The sequence below is a fragment of the Toxorhynchites rutilus genome, chromosome 3 (genome assembly GCF_029784135.1).
Source record: "Toxorhynchites rutilus septentrionalis strain SRP chromosome 3, ASM2978413v1, whole genome shotgun sequence".
Taxonomy (NCBI): domain Eukaryota; kingdom Metazoa; phylum Arthropoda; class Insecta; order Diptera; family Culicidae; genus Toxorhynchites; species Toxorhynchites rutilus.
Genome location: NC_073746.1, coordinates 150,538,843 through 150,561,639, shown reverse-complemented (window position 1 = coordinate 150,561,639; position 22,797 = coordinate 150,538,843). Strand labels below are relative to the sequence as shown.

Sequence of the window (22,797 nt, the reverse complement as noted above, 5' to 3'; positions counted from 1 at the left end):
ATTTCTACAGCGTTTTTTTCCGTGATGCAATTTGATGTGACTCACCCTTTATTAAAAACTCTGTTAAAGCTGGTGAAGCCAACAGTATAGTCACAGCTATCTTCAACAATCACATACATAAACAGTTCCCTTTCCATCGCAAAATCTTCACAGATGGATCTGTTGATGGTGATAAAGTGGGATTTGGCATCTTTTCCGACAATGCTCAGATAAAATTCCAATTACCATCCATTTGTTCAATTTTCTCAGCAGAAATAGCTGCCCTCCTCGTTGCGATATCACTATGTGATGACAACACGAAAACGGTGATTTTCTCCGATTCTTACAGCTCCCTGCTTGCACTCCAGAGTGGCGAAAATAAGCACCCCTGGATTCAAAGCATTGAAGCTGGAATCAAGGGAAAGGACATCATTTTCTGTTGGATCCCGGGACACTGCGGAATTCAAGGAAATGAATTAGCTGATCGTCTTGCCAAAGAGGGAAGAAATTCTGAACTATGGACTGATATCCCCCCGTCCGAAGACAACATCAGATGGGTTGATAACAACCTAGATCATGTTGGGATATAAATTGGAACACCTCTAATGACTTCTTTCTGAGAAAGATAAAGAATACTACCCATCCTTGAATGGATAGTACTCGGCGCCCCATTCAAGTATGCCTGACACGCTTGTGTATCGGGCATACCCTCTTAACACATAATTACTCCAACGCAAATCAACCGCGCTGCACATGGTGCAATGTAAGGCTCACAGTAGAGCATTTCTTAATCAATTGCCCAGTTTTTAACATTTCCAGAACAAAATTTCAGGTTGGAGACAGCATCAGAACTGCACTAGCAAGAGACGACATCGAAGAGGACCGGACCATAAAATTCTTAAAGGATACAGGTTTATTTGACAAAATTTAAATAACACAATATCGAGATGAATACACACTGAAAGTATTTTTCTTTTCTGTTCTTTTCTTTTCAGCAAAAGATGAGCAGGTTTTTACGCCCATTTTAGAAGCACACTAAAATGGGCTTTTTCCCTGCTCCAAAATAGATGTTGATAATAACCAATAGTGCACACCTCGGATACGACAAAAGCCATAGAAACAACGACCCAAAATCAGAAGAAAGGAATTCGAGATTTTTGACATTTTCCCGCCCTTAAGGGCAGAGACGAATGAACTCCCAGAGTTTAAAGTCTCTTAAATCCAACATTTCTCTCTCTCTGCAAGCGAAATACATTGGATGTAATAGGAGGATCACATTCACCCTCCACACAGTTAATATGATATTAAAAATTTTACAATGAACCAGTATGCAGAATAAAACAGACTAGCTGCGTCAGTCACCGGGCACTACGATAAGAAACGATGGCCCTAATACGTTTGAAAATTTCCATAGATTCACTACAAAACCATGGCATCCAACGTGTTAGTTGAGATTCTGATTATTGAAGACAGATTCATAGATACATACCAGTGTAAGTTAGAATAACTTTCTAAATTATAAAATCACAATCACAATCAAACCTGATGCGATCATCGCGATTGTCAGTAGCACTGACGCCACTACGAGTGGAGTTCAGATAATTTTTATGCAACGACCTATGGGTGGCTACTACAGAAATGTTACATGGCTTACGGATTGTGTTCTCTGATCACCACAATGTCTTCTTCTTATTTGTTTTTAAGAGGCTTTAAACTTTGCAGTTCATTCGCCTCTAACAATGCTGCTACAAACGCATTGTCAAGTTATTCGCCAAAGGTATCGATAGTTCTACTTGAGACCAGCTATCGTAATCGACTTGTGAATGAAAAACGCATTAGAAAATAGGTTCTGCGGAAGAGTATTACCACCACATTGAATTTACTCACCAGAACGTAAGACATCACGTTCAACTCACTTCATTCTTCCGTTGTTTTTCGTCAATACACGCTGAAATGTGCTTCTGCAGCCCACAATTTCAAATATTTCACTCTGATATTCACTCCATAGAAATCCAGCGAAATAACTGAAAGTTGACTTTTTTCCCGAGAATCGACCGATTTATGGAGAACTTCTGAACTTCCACGACCGGGTTTGCCACCCTTCGTTTGACTACTAACGGACGCGTTCTGTCCGATGTTGGAAAAACTGTGCGACGAAACCCGTGAAACGAAGTGACAACCAAGCCCCGAACAGAAGCGAAACAAGGCTCAATGAGTACATTGTAAATTCTTTTCTCTAATTGCAACGTAATTTCCCTTCCGCTACAATGCGCGCCTGCTTGAAGTTGCTACCGGTGAAAACATAAACCTGGGCGGACAGGTAGGAATAAACCGATGACGTTGGACACCCGCGCGACGAATCAATACTTTTCTACGCTTCGGTGTAAACACCATAGATCAAGCGCTCAATTACATACATGCAGTCGTTTATTCTTGTTCGATTTATTTCACAGAAACATTCACATAATCATGTTTACAGATAAAGCTTACGCTATGTTATCATACATTAACTTTTGTCAAACGTAGAAAATATACATCCCAAATGCTTCCAAGCGGAAGCACGATTATCTATAGTTTAATACATTATTAAATACATCAACTTAACTATTCGTATGGCAGCATATGATTTGTTTATCTTACTGTTTTGTTCAATCATCCCATGAACAGCATTCAATAGGAATACACATCGAATTGAATAAGGTTGTTTTTCGTTGAATTGGCAGTTATTAGTTAAAATCGACCAAATAAATACTTAATTTAAAGCCTACCTAACTGTGTGTGACTCGAATGTAATGTACATATTCGCTTTCGCTAAAAAAACACTTCGGTTCGGTTGAATTTGTTCTATTCCTAGCATTACTAACTGTTTGAATAATAAAATCGGTGGTTTTACGCACATTTCTAGCATCCTAAAACAAACCGACACAGATTGTCAGATTGCTCAAAGTCATCTTCCCTAGCGGCTTAGAAAGATTTCGAGGCTATTGGAAAAATCGGAAGCAGGTCGGGTCAGCAGCAACACTACATCGAATTAAGAGCCTCTTGGATCTTCCGATCGTATGTACAAAATAGTTTATTTGGCATGTCGTAGTCCGGTGCGGCTCAAACGATGCTTGAACCGGCGGACCGTTTGTTTTCGCGGGAAATGAGTTCTACTAAGCGTATTCACATGCGAAGTGGAAATGATCTACTATTTACAGATGTGATGACAATCGGAGGGGTTCCCCCACTCACACTGAGCGTCCGTTGATGGCTAGACATTCACTCAGCAGCACATTGTGGAGATTGTCCATGTCGGTCCAGTCCTTCCGCTCGTTTCGTATCACCACGTTCCGTATGCAGCCCTTGAAGTTTTCCCGCAGCAGCAGTGTTCCGCTGGGTGCGGTATCTGTAGGGATTAAGAAAACCAGAAAATTAGAGACATGAAAGTCAAATTTTACTAGACCACAACTTACCCGGCAATCCTCCGATGTAAAGCGGTGCCTTAGTGGCCACCCTTCGTAGTACATCGTTCGACTGCACCAGCAGCGTGTTGGTTGGATAGCTATCCACGCGCAACACTATTTGGTGATCCTCGTACAGGGCGGAAACGTTGTGCCACCGGTTGTCACAAAGGGTGTATTTCGAGGGAAGAGTGCTCTGCACGCGGATTGGATAACCGTCACCGACGTCGATGGACAGGACAACCTGTAATTCAATAAGGTGAATTTATGAGAAATGATAAAACTTCGATAAGGGCTAGAGGCGAATGAACTGCTAAAGTCTCTATAATTCCAGAAGAAGAAGAAGAAGAAACTTCGATGGATCCTATTTTCGTGCTTGATATTGATGTTTTTGACAGGGGATTACGTCTATCGGGAACAAATTGAGGGTACAAACTAGTGTAATTAAGTATTGGTCACGTCATGAAAATTGTGCAATTTTGATCACCCATTGCGCATTAATTTCCTTATGGACTTACGAGATTTTTGCACCAATCGAATTGAACATTCTCAAACAATCTATTCCAATATAGATCATTTTAAAGTAAATCAATAGCTAACACCATGCCGTCCGTAGCATTTTTTTTAAATTAAAAAAATTGTCAAAATGACGGCCATTCGAATAGCTGAGATATCAAGAAACGGTTACATGATGAAAAAAAAAAATTACAGCCAAATCGGTTCAGTATATTTTGAGATCATCTGAAAAAACATGGTTTCGAGAAAAGTGCGTTTAAAGATGCTGTTGAGGTGACCCCATAGATTTTTATTTAACTTTTCAACGAGATGAAATAACGAAAAATCCTGTAGACACAATATTCTCCCGAAAAAAAAAGTTTCGACTTTTTTTACTTTCCAGAGTTGGTTCCCACCTATCTCATTGTATTTATACCTATATTTCTTTGAAAAAAAGTACAGATGAGAAAGATTTTTTCCCTTCTGGTACAGATTAAAATGTGGCAACACTGACCACATTAATTGAACAAATGAAAAATGGCAGAAGAGTCTATGGAAGATTGGAAGATTTTATGTAACAGAGCACAACATGAACCAATTCGATATATATATGTAGTATTGTTAATGACAATTTTGAGCTATTTGATTTTTACTGGATCACTAGGACCTTTTAGCAACGCCATTCTTGGTATGTAGGGGTTTTTGGAGCCGGTGAAGGTTTTCGTGATAGTTTGAGACCCCTCCCCCCTCTCTAAGGTTAGGGGTGAGGGGGGTGGTGGTCTGCCGTACAAATGAAACACAAATTTCTACATTACTCAAGAATTAATCAAGCAAATGCAACCAAATTAGGCATCTAGAGGTTTTAGAGTGTAATAAATGTTTCTATGGTATTTAGATATTCCTCCCCCCTCTCTTAGGGGGGAGGGGGCTGCCAAACAAATTAAACACAAATTTCTGCATTACTCGAGAATTAATCGAGCAAATGAAACAAAATTAGGCATATGGAGATTTTAGGATGCAATAAATGTTTCTATGGTGATTAGATACTCCTCCCCCCTCTATTACTCCTCCACCATGCAAATGAAACACAAATTTCTGTATTACTCGAGAATTAATCAAGCAAATGAAACCAAATTAGGCATGTGGAGGTTTTATGGTTGTGCTCCCTTGGCCGAGTGGTTAGCGTCATAACTAACATGCCGGGTGTTCGGGTTCGATTCCCGTCGGGGGAATTTTTCGTCAAAGAAATTTCCTCCGACTTGCACTGTGATCACGCGTATTCTAGAGCTTGCCACTCAGAATGCATTCAAGGCGTGTTATTTGGCATAGAAATCTCAACTAAGTACTAATAAAATTGACGCAAGTAATACTACGTTGAGACGGCGAAGTTCGGCGAAGTGCCATTGAAGAAGAAGAAGAAGAAGGTTTTATGGTGCAATAAATGTTCCTATGGTGATTTGACACTCCATCCCCCTCTCAAAGGAAGGGGGGGGGGGGTTCTACCATACAAATACAAAAAAAAATCTACATTACTCGAGAATTAATCAAGCAAATGGAACGAAATTTGGCATGTGAAGGTTTTAGTGTGCAATAAATGATTCTATGGTGGTTAGATACTCCTCCCCCTCTCTTAAGGGTGGGCTGCCATACAAATGAAATATGTATTACTCGAGAACTAATCAAGTGAATGGAACCAAATTAGGTATATTGAGATTATTCCCTGTAACGGAGAAATATGTTATTTGCAAGTGGTTGAAAAATCTTGAACGAGAATTGTTACTGAAAATAATCTGATATTATAATAATGAATTTTGGTAGAAGTACTAGCAATTTTTTAGTAAAAGGTAAATTCAACGGGGTCGATTAGAAGATCAATCAATGAACAGTTCTGCGATTGGACTCATGAACTTGGGCTTAGTAAGAAAACGTGAATATTTGAAGGTATTGATAACAAAAACAAATTTTGGGCGGGACGAAGTTTGCCGGGTCAGCTAATAAATAAATAAATAAATTAAAAAAGATTTAGTCAGATGAGACTAAAATAATGTTATTTGAGTCTGATGGTTTCGCACCAAAATTCATTAACATTAACTATGGAAGTAATCGTTTTTTATTTTTTTCCTGGCTTTGGACTAGAGGGCGCTATATTTTTTTATTTTCTCTTGAAAGCTGAGGATTTTTTACTGAATATATCTCGATATCAGAGATGCTATTTTTTTCGTTTTTGAGATATGATTTGTTAACCGATGGTTCGAAAAAAAAAACAAATTTTTCACCTTTTTTGTATATAGACTCTTAATTTTTGAACTACTGGACCGATTCAGATGATTAACATATCAAATTGAAGCTGATGAGATAGTTTTCTTTGAAAAAATAATACTTTTGCGAAGAAAATTTTTGGTTTTTGTTATTTTTGATAGAGGGCGCTATATCTCTATACAGCAAATCATTTGACCCGTTTTTTTTATTTTTTCATTTTCCATGTCCATTTTAGGGTTGTCTAAAAAATGAACTTTTTTCCTTTTTTCTCCAAAAATGACTTTTCTCAAAAATTCATAACTTTTGAACTACTAGACAGTCAGAGAGCCAATCAATGATCTCAAAAATTAACCAATCAAAGCTAGCTGAATTTATTTAGGAATAAAAATGAATTGTTGTTACGTAACGATTACGGCTATGTCACATTAAGCAGCCTCGAATGAATTTTGGTGCCAAGTTGTGTCATGTAGGGAAGGTGGGAGTAAAACGGTTAAGAAGAACTTCAATTATAGCAATTATAGCCCAAAACTTGAATGCAGTTTCTTGCAACTCAATTATTATTCGGCCAAATGTTTTACAATAAAGTGTTTCTCAATGTTTTTAACTGAAATTTAAACAGACCGAAAAGTAAAACATTTTTGTCGGTGCGGGTATAATGGACATACATTGGGAGGAATATAAAAAGGTTTGTAATGTATGAAGCATACAGGTTCATCGCTCGCGAGAGGAGTAATTTCGCTCCCTCTCATCGTTTGTCTGTCCAACAATTGAAATAGTAGGGGAAGTCCGGGCAAGACGCCCCTGTTAGGCAAAACAGGATGAAACATGTATTTTTACTACATATTTCAACGTTTCTTCACATCCACAACGTAGCCACGTTTGTTTTCTTTGTAATGAAACCAGCAGTAACGATTACGAATAGGCAAACCCACAGAAATAACATGCATTTTAGAAGTCAGAAACAATGAAATAATTTTGTTCGTTCTGGTTACATAATACAAGAAAAGATGTGTGAAAATGCTTTTCAGAAATCATCTGGGTACAACTGGTAACACTGGAACTGACTAACTATTTATTAATCTCCATACTTGAGCGATGTGCCCCATGATGAGATGGATTATAAAATTACATTTTGATATAAAAAATGAATTTTCAACATTTTTTATTCAAACTCAATTAATAGCTCTGGTAACAATTAAGAGTGTATTGGAGTTTGTAAAATTTAAATAAGGTTTTAATGCTCCAAAAGTCTTATGGCAGTAGCGGTCAAAATTGCATGAAATCATGCAGTTTTTGATATAATATTATTTTATGAAGATAGACGTGGTTTTTGGTGCTACAATACATTTAATTGTATTTGTAATGAAGAAAGGAAGTTCTAGGCACAGAAAAATCCTGCCGATTACTGCGTTTTCCATGATTTTTCATGGTGGTGCGTTTTACCGACCCGGTGCGTCCTTCCCAAAGTTCCCCTACGAACAGAGAAGATTCCATGGTAAATTTCGTAGTGCGAATCGGATGAATTTCCGCTGGATCGACTCAATTCGCTGAACGCTATTTTGGTAGTAAGGCGACCACACCACACAAGCATACTCTAGAATCGAGCGAACTAACGAACAATAAAGAGTCTTGATGCAGTGCACGTCCTTAAATCGCTTTATGACGCGGAAGATAAATCCAAGTGTTCTGGATGCTTTAGAGATGATGTAGGATACGTGATCGCGGAAGGTTAGTTTCGAATCCAGCATAACGCCGAGGTCTTTAATAGTGCTAACACGATCCAATTGAATACCATGTAGCTTATATTCGAAGCTTATCGACGAACGCTTGCGTGAGAATGATATTACCGAACACTTTTTTTTGACGTAGGATTACGTCTTTCGGGAACATATTGGGGTACAAATTGAAAAACGAATATCTATCGCATCGTGAAAAATGTCCAATTTCAAACGCTTATTGCTCAGTCATTTCATGACGGATTGATGAGATTTTTACATCAAAACATCGCGGCACTCTATAACAATTTTTCACTTTGAATAAAATAATATATATATATATATATATATATATATATATATATATATATATATATCATGTAATTAACTATCGAACAATTGAAAAATCTCAACCCCTATCCAAACGGTACTGATTGGTCAAAATTGACGTCATTTCTTTTTCGCCTACTTCGCTTCTTTCGTTCCCCGATAAGTCAAATATTTGCATGGCGAGCGAGTGGGGGGCGACTATTTCTCATATACCAACTGATATAAAAGGACGGTAGCATTTTTGGATTTCTCATTATTTCAAACAATACCATTAAAATGGTGAACAACTGTCAAATTAAAAATAAGGAACTTTTGCTCAACAGTATGGTTTTAAATCCAAAAGCTGAACCAAAGATGTAAAGCCCAGACTGTGTCACTTGAACTGTAAAATATGTATTCAAATAGCAAAACATCTGAATAAAAATGCATTTAAGTTGTAAGTTGTTGGATTTCTCATTCTCGTACAACGCTCAGATCGGCAAACATCTGGGCTTCTAGTGTGCAGTGCTCTACAAATCAACCAACACCATACGGTGCGGCAAAGGAGAGGAAGCCATCGGCAACCAACGATGGATGCAGTGCATCGAATTGAATCTAGTGTGCATTGCTGGTGCGCTCCTCTTCACATCAACAATTGGATGCGGCAAAGAAGGCAGAGGAGCGAAGTGCATTGAATCGCATCGTATCACACCCGCTATCCGTCGTTTAGCTCGTCGTGGTGGTGCCAATCAAACCCTCACAAATCGACGCACAGAAGCCGATGGTGCCAAAGTCAAGGATAGCATCAGCGAATCCGTAAAAGCTACCGCTTCCAAAACTAAACTGCTACATCCGACTGAAGCGCAGCAGATTCTATACAACCCATTAAACCATTCCAGTTCTTCTCAGTACTATTTTGAAACAAATTTGCAAATCAAAAATTCCAACAAATTTAAAACAAAAGAGTTTATTTTACTGTTTTCCACTTACCACAAAAACTATATAAAACCGATCGAAAATACTGTTTATTTTTACATTTTCTACTAACAACTAACATGGAACGTATCACGTCAAAAACATACGTTTCATCAACCGCCTTTTACTGGATTTGGCAAAATAAGCGAAGGACATATACATGCATGTATATAACGGAACGCTCCAGTCATACACAGCCCGTTAGGGACGAATGACCTTTGGGTTAAAGTCCCTTCAAAAACAAGAACGAACGATACACAGCCCGTATCATACAAATGCATGAAGGAATTCTATAAAATAATATTTTTTGCGGTGCCTTTGCGCCAACTACACGGGCGAGTAGCACCATAGTAGCATAAAATGTCGAAGTTCGTGACATCTGGTAGCAATATTTTTCTTCTTTTGAATTATAGAGACTTTAAACTTTACGTTCATTCGTCTCTAGCCCTGAGAAGGGACCTTGCGAAGAAAACTAGTTCATACTCTTTCTCGACCTACATTTAGAAAGACATTTTCATTGTCGCTCAGCACTCCTCAGCAAACGAGTCTGCTTTCGGCGGCATCAAGCGACGCCATGAGCAATATTCAATTAAGGAGGCAGATTAATCTCCCATCGAACTAGCAGGCCCGAAAACAGTTTTGAATTGATAAAATTTAAATGTATTTATTTTTTTTATTTTGATTTTTGATTGTTCAAAACAATTATATAATTTTTTATATATATTGCCTGATGTTTCTACCAAAACACATCATTCAAACACATTTTTTTTCATGCGCAATTTTCATATAAGATTTTTTGACGTTGGATTAGGTCTTTCGGGAACATATTGGGGTACAAATTGGAAATCGAAAATCGATTACATCGTGAAAATTGTCCAATTTCAAACGCTTATTGCTCAGTCATTTCATGATGGATTAATGACATTTTTGCGTCAATCGATTTCGGTACTCCATAACAATTTTTTATATTGAAGAAAATAATCTCATCCCCTATCCTAACGGAAATACCCACTTCTGATTGGTCGAAATTGACGACACATGCGGCGAGTCCCTAACAGAGACATCTAAACCAAGCTGCCTGGGGGAAATCGGTATTGCAAATACATTGAAGTAGGGGGAGCTTTTGTTCCTATCGAAATGTGTTCCCTAACAGAGACATCAAAACCAATTGCAAATATATGCAAGTCGGGGGTTGCTCCATGAAATTTCATATCAATGACCGATCGTTTATTGTGAAAAACTTAGCACAAGTGTAAGTGTAAAATTGTATATGGTTGCAGTTGTGCTAAGAATTACTTGATATATGAAACGATTTATTTTAATTTCCTAAAATTAAAAACCAAGGTGTGTTCCCGCTCGAGAACGGGTCGTTTAGTTTAAGCTGACTGTTTTTTACGGCGAGAAAAATTGGAAAAGTGAAGAAATATTCGAAAAAGTGATTTCCCATATCCTCTATATATAGTATTAGGTGTTGTTAGTCCAATTAAAATTGAATTGGGTTGAATAAACAAAAATAACCATTTCAAATATGTTTTCTCTATATTGAAGTAACATGTTTTTACTGATGAGGAGAAATTATAATTGTGTTCGGTATTGGTAATTGTCTTATGTTACATTGGTGAGTTTTTTTTTTCTTTATTTCATACATACATATCACAGGAGGCATCTCGTCTAGGATCACAGAGGGCGGTTTTCATCATATATCGTTCCACTTCGGTATCTTTTATCTGATACGCACCATCCAACGACTGTTTACCATCCTTCTGCCATCATCACTCGATGAACACTGGTGGAGTTAACATACAACACCCAACAACCAAACAAAACGGCCCTTTTCAGGGCGACCATATCATTATCAAAGAGTTTAACGATGTAATTCTTCAAACATATCCAAAACCAACAGATAGTCTAACGGAATCCTACGTCAACTATGCGGTCGTGTCTCGGACACAACCCTCCTGTAACTTTTTTTTTGTCTCATTTATTTATTTTAGGCTCATTGGCATTTTAGCTGTAACAGAGCCGAATTTTAATCGTGTACATGTCACATATTTATCATATCTATAATTAGCACATTACACAGTTGCCATTTTTCGGCGTTAGAGTATTTCCTTCTATACCATTCCATATGGTACACATTTACACAGTAGCAGCCCATTTAGGCGTAAGAGTTTTCTATCTGTTCTTCCATTATCCAGTTAGACCGGACAGCGGAGACAGTTGATTGATCATTGTTGAGTTATTTATAGAACAGCAGCCCGATGTGTCTTGCAGAGCAGAGCAGTTGTATGGATGAATCGATCTTATTTCGACCGTGGATCGATCTCCATCGCTGATGATTGTTGCGTGGACGTAGTTATTCTATAACAACACAAAGATGGTCAATGAAGGCCCTGAGTTTCGAACTCACGATCGATCGCTTACTAAGCGAACGCGCAACCAATGTGGCTACGGAGGCCCCCTACCGAACACTTAGATGGATTCAAAAACATCCTGTTGGTTGCCCACCATTCGGCGAAGATGTTGAGTTACTCTTGTAGAATCTCAGCATCTCCGATGCAGTTCACTGGAAGGAACAATTTGAAGTCATCTGCATACGAGAGTTTGAGACACTTCAAACTAAAGTTGGCATCGTTGAGATACAACAAAAACAGGTAAGGACCAAGATGACTGCCATGGGGAACACCAGATGTTACTCGGAAAGGAGTAGATTTTGTTTCACCTATTTTAACTGACATTACACGGTCAGTGAGGTAGGAGTGAAGCCAATTCAAAAAGGGGCCGTTAAATCATCCAAGACGATGAAGCTTAGCTACTGCGATGTCATGGTTGATTATATCAAACGCTGCCGAGAAATCAGTGTACACCGCATCAATTTGTTTTTTTTTTTTATTCTAAAGAGCAGACGATGTACGATGTATTCAGAACGAGATTTGTGGAGGTTGATCTTTTAGACATGAATCCATGTTATGCTTCAGCGATGTAGTTGTTGCAGGCATGAGACATGAAGTCCAGAATAATTATCTCGAATAGCTTCCAGATAGCGCATAGGCAGGCAATGCCTCTGTAGTTTCTGACGTCCTTTTTGCAACCCTTCTTAAAGACCGGGAAGACGAATGATTTTTTCCATACATTCGGAAACTTTCCGCAGAAAATGGAGCGACGGAATAAGTTACTCAATGGTATCGAGAGGCTGCTAGAGCACATTTTCACTCACATATTCATCTGGATTTCTAGTGTGCATTTCCACATCAACCAATACGATTGAATGTGGTAAGGAAGGCAAAGGAGACAAAGGACTTGATAAAAGAAGAGCGTTCCGCAAGGTTCTGCATGACAACATCCAGTGTATCAAACCCGCTATCCGTCGTTTATGGCGAGCGGTGTCAACGAAAACTTTAGAAAGCCGAATACGCCAAAGCAGAAATAAGCAGCAGTGATTCCAAAAAAAGCTACCGCTGCCAAAAAACCAACAGAAGTGAATTGTTGTTTTCGTTGTTCCATAAAATTTTACGCGAGTAAATATGTCGCAATATATGTTAGCGCAATATGAGCGCCGATTCCGTAAACGTGCATCTCTCTATAACAAAAAAAAAGCCTTTTCATGGCCACCAGATCATTATCAAAGAGTTTATCAATATAGTTTTTAAAAAATATCCAAAATCAGCGAGCGACATATAGCCTAACGTAATCCTACGTCAACTATGCGGTCGTGTCTCGGACACAACCTCCTGTGACTTTTGGTTTACTTTTCCACTTTAGATCAGTATGCATTGCCATAAGGTGGTTTGAATATTATAGAATAACACGTAGAAGGTGTTCTCATTAATAGAAATCTGAAATTCAAATTGTAACTATACAAATCAATCACATGTCCATATTACCCTCCCCCCTGTCCGTATTACCCGCAATTCCCCTATACAAAAACATAGGGAAGGTAATGCAACGCGGCAGGAAGGAAGGAAGGTATTGAATTAGAGAGACTTTAAACTCTGAGAGTTCATTCGTCTCTAGAACGCGGCAGGTTTCAGTGGGGCTATCTTCAGCAGAGGAGCGGGCAGAGGTCGTCGGCCTCGGGAAAGGCCTGCACTCGGTAGTTGCGTCCTTGGAAGAAGACGGACAGCAGGTGTTCGGGGTGGTTAGAGAACAGCTGGCCAAGATCGAGGATCGACGGTGATGTGATTGTCAAATTGTCTTAAAAAAATAAGTTATTGTTGAAATGATGTCCTGTCTTTGAGCAGTAATGAATCATTCATAAAATTTGTTTCTCTCAGTTGAACCAAAGAATAAAATTTTATGTATTGATCCAAACAAACAAACAAACAGAAACTTGAAACACGACTCTTCTGATTTTAGTAGATAAGTAGAGAATTCAGTGCAACGACCATTCAATTCCATTTATATGCATCTCAGAACTTTGGTGATGCTTCGATTGATATAGTAAGCATGCTCGATAAAATGTAATGAAAAATTGTTAACACGAAAAAAATGGATGAAATGTTGATGATTTCAGATCAATAACCTGCAAATAACTTACGTTTCCGTTGGATATTTCTAAGGAGAATGCCGGAAAACCATTGGTCGGGTCAGCCACGCTCATCAGAACACCATTAACTTCCGACGTCCGCAGCTCCAGATCGACATCCAAGAATTTCCCGACATTAAAGTTGCGCTCTGAAACAAAATTTGCAACATTACTGACCGCCCAACAAGATTCCACCCCAAACTCACTGTAAATTGCGTACGCATCCCCCGGAAAATATGAACCCTGTTCGATCCGCGGGAAGCACTGCCCCACGTTGAGATGCCGCCCAGGGCGGGCCAAATCCTGCGTGTTGTTATTCACCGAGAATTTCCTCAGACATCCCTTAAACTCCTCCGGTTTCGGTTGCAGCTCCTTTGGCAGTAACGTTTCGTCGGGGATGCCGCCAACGAATATATTGTTCGCTGCATTCAGCTTCTTTGGTAATTTTATCTGTGCCGAACTGATGCTGTTACCGATCTGGACGCTCAGCGTGGCCTTCTTCTTGACACTGTTCAACGACACCTGATGCCAGCGACCATCGTTCAGCTTCACCGGAAGTGACAGCACATCCCGCTTGCGTCCCCGGATGGTTAGCGCGAGGGAGCCATCCTTCAGCGCGAGTGTGATGAAGTGTTTCGCTTTGTCTTTGGAACCCTGTTGTGTACAAAAATTGATGGGAGTATAAATATTATTGCTTGAACTTTGGTATATCGTTCAATCACTCACCAGAGCTGCAAAGAGCAATCCGCTGGGGTAGAAAGTTCGGAAGTCGAACTGAATAGTAAAATTTCTCTGCCAGAGATGACGAGCGGCTACGGTGACTATGGAGTGGCTCTGGGGCTTGTCCCCATACTTGAAGGCATTGGGCTCGTACGAATAGCTCCCCACCTGGAATCAGTCACGTGTTAAAACATATGTGAGAACCTGCGCAAGTGAGTCTCAATTACCTTATTAAAGTGCTAAGCGTTTTGTGTGAAAAATTAGTGCCATATAAAGAAACACCCAATTCTGGTTAAAAAAGATTTCGTGAAACTAAAACTATAAATGTGCTACAACTTTCAGTACTAACTATAATTCCTTCACCAACAAAATGAACTAAAACGGTAAAAAGTAAAAAGCTTCCATTGATGACTGCTAATGAAGTAACATTATAAAAACTAAAAATCATGCAGAACCACTTAATTTACTAGACGCAAAGTAGCGACCTGCGCTCGAGCTCACTTCTCTAACAACCGTTAGTATTATCAACACTCTGTAAGTACAGAAATTTTGAAAGAGGTTAATTGTAGCGTTAATACCCCGCGTTTCGATATTCTCCAAACTACAGCGAGTACATACCCTGTTACATCCTTCTGGAGGTGGTTTGAAGCTGCGACCGATAGGTTCAGTCTTCATAAGCGCCGTGTGGAGAAAGTGTGATCCCATACTCGGACCAGATCGTCCCATCTGAACGTTAGTGAAGTTGATTGCTTGATCGAACGAGATTGTACGATTGTTGAACACAACATTCGCGATCATCCCCTTCAGTCCGTTAAATGCTCTGGACAGGGTATCGAAAGCTGGATCATCGGGAACCCCGCCTAGGAACAGACCACCAAGCTCTCCCGGCATGTTGACTAATGCTTGCGCCTTTGGCAGTGCTTTGGATCCCTGCAGTTCATCATCTATTCGAAGTTCCACCATTCGGCCACGCTTGATGACGCTCAGCACATGGTATTCTCCGTCGTTCAACGTATTGTTAGACTCCAACTCGACACGACCAGCGCCGGAGTCAACCCATAAGTTCAGTCTGCCCTCGTAGAGGAAAACGGAATAGTTGCCCCGTATGTCTTTGGAGTCGTAATCATTCGATAAACTGGATGGAAATCCGGATAATAATAGGGAGCAATTCGGGTCCAATGTGCGGAATACAAAACCAAAGTTAGCCCGCTTTCTTAAACTATGTGACGGAAACTCGACATAACCATTGCCATAAAAACCAGCCCGGCTGATGGTATCCACGCAGGAGCCCTCTATGCCGAAGTGTTTCGAGCTATCCAACGGGTCGTATGAAACCCCCGTTATCTGAACGCCTTTCAAACATCCAAGGAAGGCATGATCTGCGCCCGGTGCTTTAGTTGTTCCAGATTTGAATCCCGGTGGGACGCCTCCGAGATAGTAATTACTGCCGAGATTTGGCAGCATTCCCGAATTGATCGGTTTCGTTGGTGCTCCACGGAATTCTTCCTTATTGTCAACCTTGAGAATACCGTTCTCAGTGCTGCCCTTAGAGAAGGAACGTGCGGCTTCAACAACGACCCAATGCCCGGTATTATAGCGATTGGTGGTGTTGATCTCCAGTTTCGAATCTCCGCCGTAGTCTACACGGAAAACTAAACGGCCTTCGTAGAGTGTGAGAGAAATGGATCGGTTCTGGAATTTAGAAAAATCATTTTGTATTAAGCTAGTCTATGGAACAAATTGCATTACGTACATTCACTTCGTCCAACGCCAAAAATATTAGCGCATTTTCATCCAACGTTTTGAAGCTCAGTGTCAAACTGAACTGATTCTTACTTCTATGACTGGAGGATTTTTGAAGCACCGCGTAGCCATCCCCATTGAAATGCCTCTCGTTGGTGGTACTCGAACTTTCTTGCGGTCCAAGCATTGCCCCCGCACAGTTTCCACTAGATGCAGTGAAGTGCCACAGTCCGATCTGTCTCTGATCCACATACAGCTGACTGAGGATCACTCCGAGACCCTGTTTCGTGAGCATCTCGGGTGTTCTCAACTCGTTTGGCACCCCGCCGACCCAAATTCTGCTGCTCGGACCCATCGAGAGTGTGGAGTAATCTGGACTGCTCGCTCCGGAAACCGCATTCGCGTGTAGCAAGACCCCGGCGTGGGTCATCCGGCGGACGTTAAGATTGCACAGATTGAAGGTTCGATTCGCTTCGATGAAGTACCACGCGTCGTCGTACTTCGGATCGCGAGGCTTGATCTCCGTCGGGTGGGTGATTACCATCACCTCGTCACCCAGGTTCCATACCAGCCGGATCTTGCGTTTGTGCATTTCTAGTGCAATGAACCGACGCTCTTCGCCCTGGATGTAAACAAGCGGAGAATCGGTGCTGTCGGAGTTCAGTGCTACGGACATCACGATGCGGCTTGTGGTCGAAGGGCCGTAGGAAATCGGTGCGTACGAACGCATGCACTCCTCTTGTGATTCCAGCGATACGCGAATCTACAATGGAAGTAAAATGTTTATTAACCTGTGTGGCAGTATGATTAACTGTATGTCTACTCTTAGCTACCACAGCAAGGAATATACTAATGTAACACTTTTTTTCAACAACGTATCAGTTCACACATTTTTCAAACGAATATTACGAATAAAGTTTTGTTTATGAATAAAATACATATGAAAATATAAGAAAGACACTCATCCCACACATGCTTCTTCATATCATGTATATATTTCAAAATCAGCTTGACATGACTAAATTGTTATATAACTACTAGCTGAGCCGGCGAATTTCGACCCGCCAAATTTTATATATATATATATATATATATATATATATATATATATGAATTCTCTCGAACATTCACGTTTTTTCACCGAGCGAACGTTCGTGGGTTCAATCGCAAAATTCTCCATTGATTGATCTTAATAATTTTCATAATTTCACTAGCGTAAACATCGAATGGATTAGCAACTCTCATGATGTGATTTTGAACATATATCAATTTTTCAAATCGCTCGAATCGGATCATTCCTTCTTCGGGTTTTGCACTTAGCAACACATTTGACATTCCATTTTTATTTATGTAGATAGATAGATAGATAGGTAGAAGATATAGGAGTGCGTTGTTTCGCCTGAAAATCCATATCCACCTTCGAAAAAGTATCAATTTCCTCAGCGCAAACATCGAATGAATTAACAACGCTCATCATGATGTAATTTCCGAACATATGGGAAATGAATTATAGCGGTACGAATAGTATGCAATCGTAAAAATTAAACAATTAGGGGAAAAGCGGTTAAAAAGAACACCCTAAGGTATATGCCCATTTACTGAGTCCACATGCTGCTAAAATTTCCGCTCTTCGTAGAATATTATAGCTTTACTAACTGTTGTTCAAGATAACAAACGGTTTTTATTTTAAAAATTAAAAATGGTACATTTTTCATTAAAAGAAAATAAGATGTGAAATCGAGCTTTTTTTTTATCGTGGAGGTAAAATGAACAATTACACATATCATGCTAAATGGGATAGATTTATGCGTTGTTCCTTATCTAAATTTGTTTAAATCATTATTGACATAGTAGGTACATGTTTAAATTAAGCTGAGCTTATTCACCTAGAGTAGTAATTAGAATTTACTCATACGTGCGAAAAAGTAGTAAGAAACAAATAACGCATCACATATTGAAGTTTGCTTTTGGTCGAGCTGGCATATTTTTTCAGGGTCACAGCCACAAAAGGATCCCCTTGAAAAGCAACATTTGATGAGGTAGATCAGCTTTCGAAAACATGACATTGTTAGTGGTTATCCAGAGGTGGCTAATTTTGCCCCAAACAACAAAGTAATTTCGAATGCGAATTAATCACAGTAACCAAACGAAATATCCATTCCTCGCTAACAACTTGATGGAGCTGGATGTGCTATTCATCACTCCTCAAGCATTGTTCTCGAAGTTTTTTTTTCTCTTCTCCCCAACGAGTTGGTTTTTTTTTCTCGTGTGTTCTGTGGTGAATTAGTGCCCAAAGTGCCCAAAGCAGCCAGAACCGAGGAAGCAGCGCCTCTGCAGTGGTCTGGATCGGCGTCTGTAGTGGATCAATAACCATAACGGCATCGTCAACACGTGGTTGACGCTCAGTTGAGTACAACAATAACTTCTGCTATTGTGTTGTCTCCGTAGCGCGTGACTTTTGTGTCCCCCCTAATAGGGTAACAGAGCGCATATCGGAACAACAAATTTATGTGATTATTTTTATTTTATTTAAGTTTTTTTTTATTTTATTTTTACAAGTGAGATAAAAAAATTGTAAAGCTAATAATCGTTCGTTCTAAGAATGGAGGAGGGTGGGGGTCTAGACATGGACATTTCAAACTCCCCCTCGCTTGCTCAAGCAGGGTGTAGTAAGTCCCTTAAACGGACTCCTATGCCCGAAGATTCTTCTTCTGGGGACGAGTCAACTCACACTACCAAGCCCCCCTCAAAAAAAAAAGATTGCAAACCCTTCCCCTGATTCCTCCAATACTTCCACCCAATCATCGACATCCCTTCCCCCCTCTGATGTTACTGTCCCCACTCAAACCTTGTCCTCGAATTCCTCTCCGTGTCAGGGTTTATCCGGACGATGCGCCTGGCGCTGGTCCTTGGGTTGTTTTTTTCCGGCCCAAACCTAATGGTAAAGCCTTGAGGGTCGTACAGATTATGACAGATCTGAAAAGATACACCTCTGTTTCCGAAATTTGCAAAGTAAGACCGAACAAACTGCGAGTTGTCGTGACTAACCGAAAGGACGCGAACGATATTGTTGCTGATAAGCATTTCATCCTCGAATATCGAGTTTTTATTCCCTCCCATAACGTAGAAATTGGGGGCGTTATATCTGAAACGGGTCTGACGTGCAAAACTATACAAAGTATGGGAGTTGGCAGGTTCAAGAGGCTTCCTTCGAAGGAAGTCAAAATCTTGGAATGTCGCCAACTTGGAAAAGTTACCCAGGAAGGAGTAGAAAAGAAATTTACGCCGTACGACTCGTTTCGAGTCACTTTTGCTGGTGCCGCCCTCCCTGACTATGTTATGGTGGACAAATTGAGGCTGCCGGTGCGACTCTTCGTGCCAAAGCCCATTACTTGCAACAAATGCAAGTCAGTTGGTCATACAGCAGCTTATTGCGCCAACAAGGAGCGCTGTGCCACTTGCGGAGAGCAACATGAGGGGAAATCCTGCAGTGCGACTGAGCATAAGTGTCCATATTGCGGGGGATCCCCACACGTGCTCTCAGCTTGTGAAACTTACAAGAGTCGCTGGGATAAACAAAAGCGCTCTTTGAAGGAACGCTCGAAACGCACTTTCGCGGATATTTTAAAGGGCGCTTCCCCACTGGCTCAACAACAACCATTACCAACAAACAATGTCTTTGCTTCACTGCCAGTTGACGAATTGGAAGCGGATACAGCTAACGAGGGCACACCGTTTATTTTCAAAGGGAATTCCCGGCGCAAAAATGTGTCCACTCCCAAAGTTCAACGACAAGTCCCATCGGTGGTACCCCATGTTAGCATGCCTAAAATATCGAGTGCAGCGGACAAGCAAAATCAGGTTCCTCCTGGCTTCCGTGGGAATAGTTCACCTTCGAACGACCCAGCACTCGAGAGGACATCAAAAACCCCAAATGTCCCTTTTTTTGCGTCCAGCTCAACTTCCCAATAGGGATTTATAAAGTTGACTGACCTTGTGGATCAAATCTTCACGTGTTTTAATGTTTCCGATTCCATCAGAACCTTGTCATCTCAATGCTTCCAGTACTAAAGACAATTTTGCAGCAATTGATGCAAACATGGCCCCTCCTTGCAATGATCATCTCTCTTGATGTCTAATTCAAATAGAGAGGTCGGAGATATCACTGTTTTACAGTGGAATTGTCGTAGTCTTATCCCTAAATTGGATACATTCAAATTTCTAATTCATAACTTCAATTGTGATGTTTTTGCTCTGTCCGAAACTTGGCTTTCTTCGCGAGATGATCTCTCTTTCCATGATTTTAATATTATACGCTTGGACCGTGATGACAGATACGGAGGGGTGCTATTGGGGATCAATAAGTGCCACTCATTTTTTCGAATTGACCTTCCACCTATTGGAGGGATCGAAGCTGTTGCTTGTCATGCAAACATCAGAGGCAAAGACCTCTGTATTGTCAGCTTGTATTTGCCTCCGAGAGCTACAGTTAGCCGCAAGCAACTTATTGACATGTGCTCACTCCTTCCTGAGCCACGATTGATCTTGGGAGACTTCAACTCTCATGGAACTGCCTGGGGGGAACCGTACGATGACAATCGTTCATTGTTGATATATGAACAGCTTCAATATGACCGTTTTGAACACTGGGGAAACAACACGTGTACCTAAACCTCCTGCTAACCCAAGTGCTCTTGACCTCTCGCTTTGCTCGAATTCACTATCGTTAGATTGCAAGTGGAATGTAATCCAGGACCCCAACGGTAGTGATCACTTGCCAATCAAAATTTCCATCACCATTGGGTCGAATTCTTCTGAATCTATAAACATGGCATATGACCTCACAAGACACATTGACTGGAAAAAATATGCGGACGCGATTACTCTAGCCATCAATTCCAGAGATGGTTTACCTCCATTGGAGGAGTATAACTTCCTTTCTCGTTTGATCCATGACAGCGCGGTTCGCGCTCAAACGAAACCAATCCCAGGTTCCACCATTCACCGAAGGCCTCCCAATCCATGGTGGGATAGCCAATGTTCAAAGCTTTATGTAGAAAAATCGAATGCGTTTAAAGCTTTTCGGAAAGAAGGAACCATTGACAATTTTCAAACGTATTTAGACCTTGAAAATCAATTTAAAAACTTGATCAAAGGTAAAAAACGTGCTTATTGGCTAAATTTCGTGGGAGGTTTGTCACGAGTAACGTCAATGAAAAAATTATGGAAAGTGGCTCGAAACATGAGAAATCGCTCTTCATCGAATGAAAGCGAGGAACATTCACATCGATGGATTTTAAATTTTGCGCGAAAGGTTTGTCCCGATTTCGCTCCCGTGCAAAGAATTGTTCGAGATATACCACAAGATAGGTGCGATCTTGATTCCGAGTTTTCGATGGTAGAATTCTCTCTTGCTCTCCTTTCAAGTAACAATTCGGCTCCAGGATCGGATAGAATTAAGTTCAACTTGTTGAAAAACCTCCCCGATGTGGCCAAACATCGCTTGTTGAATTTATTCAATAAGTTTCTGTATAATGTTGTTCCGGATGATTGGAGACAAGTACGAGTTATAGCTATTCAAAAACCCGGAAAACCCGCGTCCGACTTCAATTCGTACCGCTCAATAGCAATGCTGTCTTGTATACGGAAATTGTTGGAGAAAATGATCTTGTTTCGCCTTGATCGATGGGTTGAAACGAATGGCCTACTCTCAGATACACAATATGGGTTCCGCAGGGGCAAGGGGACGAATGATTGTCTTGCGTTGCTTTCTTCAGAAATTCAAATGGCTTACGCCGGAAAAAAACAAATGGCTTCAGTATTCTTGGACATAAAGGGGGCCTTTGATTCAGTTTCAATAGAGGTCCTGTCAGACAAATTACACTCTCGGGGTCTGCCGCCTCTATTGAATAATATTTTATATAACTTGCTTTGTGAGAAACATTTGAATTTTTCTCACGGGGATTCGACAGTAAGTCGGGTCTCCTACATGGGACTCCCCCAGGGCTCATGTTTAACCCCCTTTTGTACAACTTCTATGTAAGCGACATCGACAATTGCCTTACACAAAATTGCAGCCTAAGACAACTTGCAGATGATGGAGTGGTGTCTGTCGTAGGATCATACAAATCCGACCTGCAAGGACCCTTACAAGATACTTTGAACAATTTTTCAACCTGGGCCATTGGGCTAGGGATCGAATTCTCCACGGAGAAAACAGAGATGGTGGTTTTTTCTAGGAAACATAAGCCAACAAAACCAAAGCTTCAACTTTTGGGTAAACCGATCACTCATGCTATGTCATTCAAGTATCTTGAGGTCTGGTTCGACTCCAAATGTACTTGGGGGGCCCATATTAGGTATCTGAGTAAAAAATGTCAACAAAGAATAAACTTTCTCCGTACAATTACCGGCACCTGGTGGGGAGCCCATCCCTTCTTCTTCTTCTTCAATGGCACTAACGTTCCTAGAGGAACTTCGCCGTCTCAACGTAGTATTACTTGCGTCATTTTTATTAGTACTTAGTTGAGATTTCTATGCCAAATAACACGCCTTGAATGCATTCTGAGTGGCAAGCTCTAGAATACGCGTGATCACAGTGCAAGTCGGAGGAAATTTCTTTGACGAAAAATTC

At 40.5% G+C, this 22,797-nt stretch overlaps 2 protein-coding genes across 13 annotated transcripts in view; both read right to left on the bottom strand.

Annotated features, from left to right (window-relative positions):
* LOC129780200 (dual specificity tyrosine-phosphorylation-regulated kinase 2) overlaps window positions 1–2,115 on the bottom strand; it is a 319,853-nt gene extending 317,738 nt beyond the window's left edge. For 7 of the 8 annotated variants that reach the window (XR_008743863.1, XR_008743864.1, XM_055788217.1 and 4 more), the window contains exon 1: window positions 1,867–2,115. Coding sequence is in view for 2 of the 8 variants with exons in the window: in XM_055788212.1 (XP_055644187.1) it covers window positions 1,867–1,881 (15 nt within the window). In the remaining 6 variants the exon portion in view is untranslated. The remainder of the gene's footprint in view (window positions 1–1,866) is intronic. The other variant, XM_055788214.1, reaches the window with a different exon arrangement.
* A 292-nt stretch (window positions 2,116–2,407) lies between these two features.
* The window catches only part of LOC129774960 (laminin subunit alpha-1), a 427,736-nt gene continuing 407,346 nt past the window's right edge, over window positions 2,408–22,797 (bottom strand). For 3 of the 5 annotated variants that reach the window (XM_055779076.1, XM_055779077.1, XM_055779078.1), the window contains exons 18-24: window positions 16,174–16,926; window positions 15,039–16,112; window positions 14,427–14,588; window positions 13,907–14,354; window positions 13,713–13,849; window positions 3,435–3,666; window positions 2,408–3,367 (exon numbers count right to left, since the gene is read on the bottom strand). In XM_055779076.1, the coding sequence (XP_055635051.1) occupies window positions 3,210–3,367; window positions 3,435–3,666; window positions 13,713–13,849; window positions 13,907–14,354; window positions 14,427–14,588; window positions 15,039–16,112; window positions 16,174–16,926 (2,964 nt within the window). In that variant the 3' untranslated portion in view covers window positions 2,408–3,209. Of the gene's footprint in view, window positions 3,368–3,434; window positions 3,667–13,712; window positions 13,850–13,906; window positions 14,355–14,426; window positions 14,589–14,905; window positions 14,953–15,038; window positions 16,113–16,173; window positions 16,927–22,797 lie in introns of those variants that run through there. The other 2 variants (XM_055779079.1, XM_055779080.1) reach the window with 2 other exon arrangements.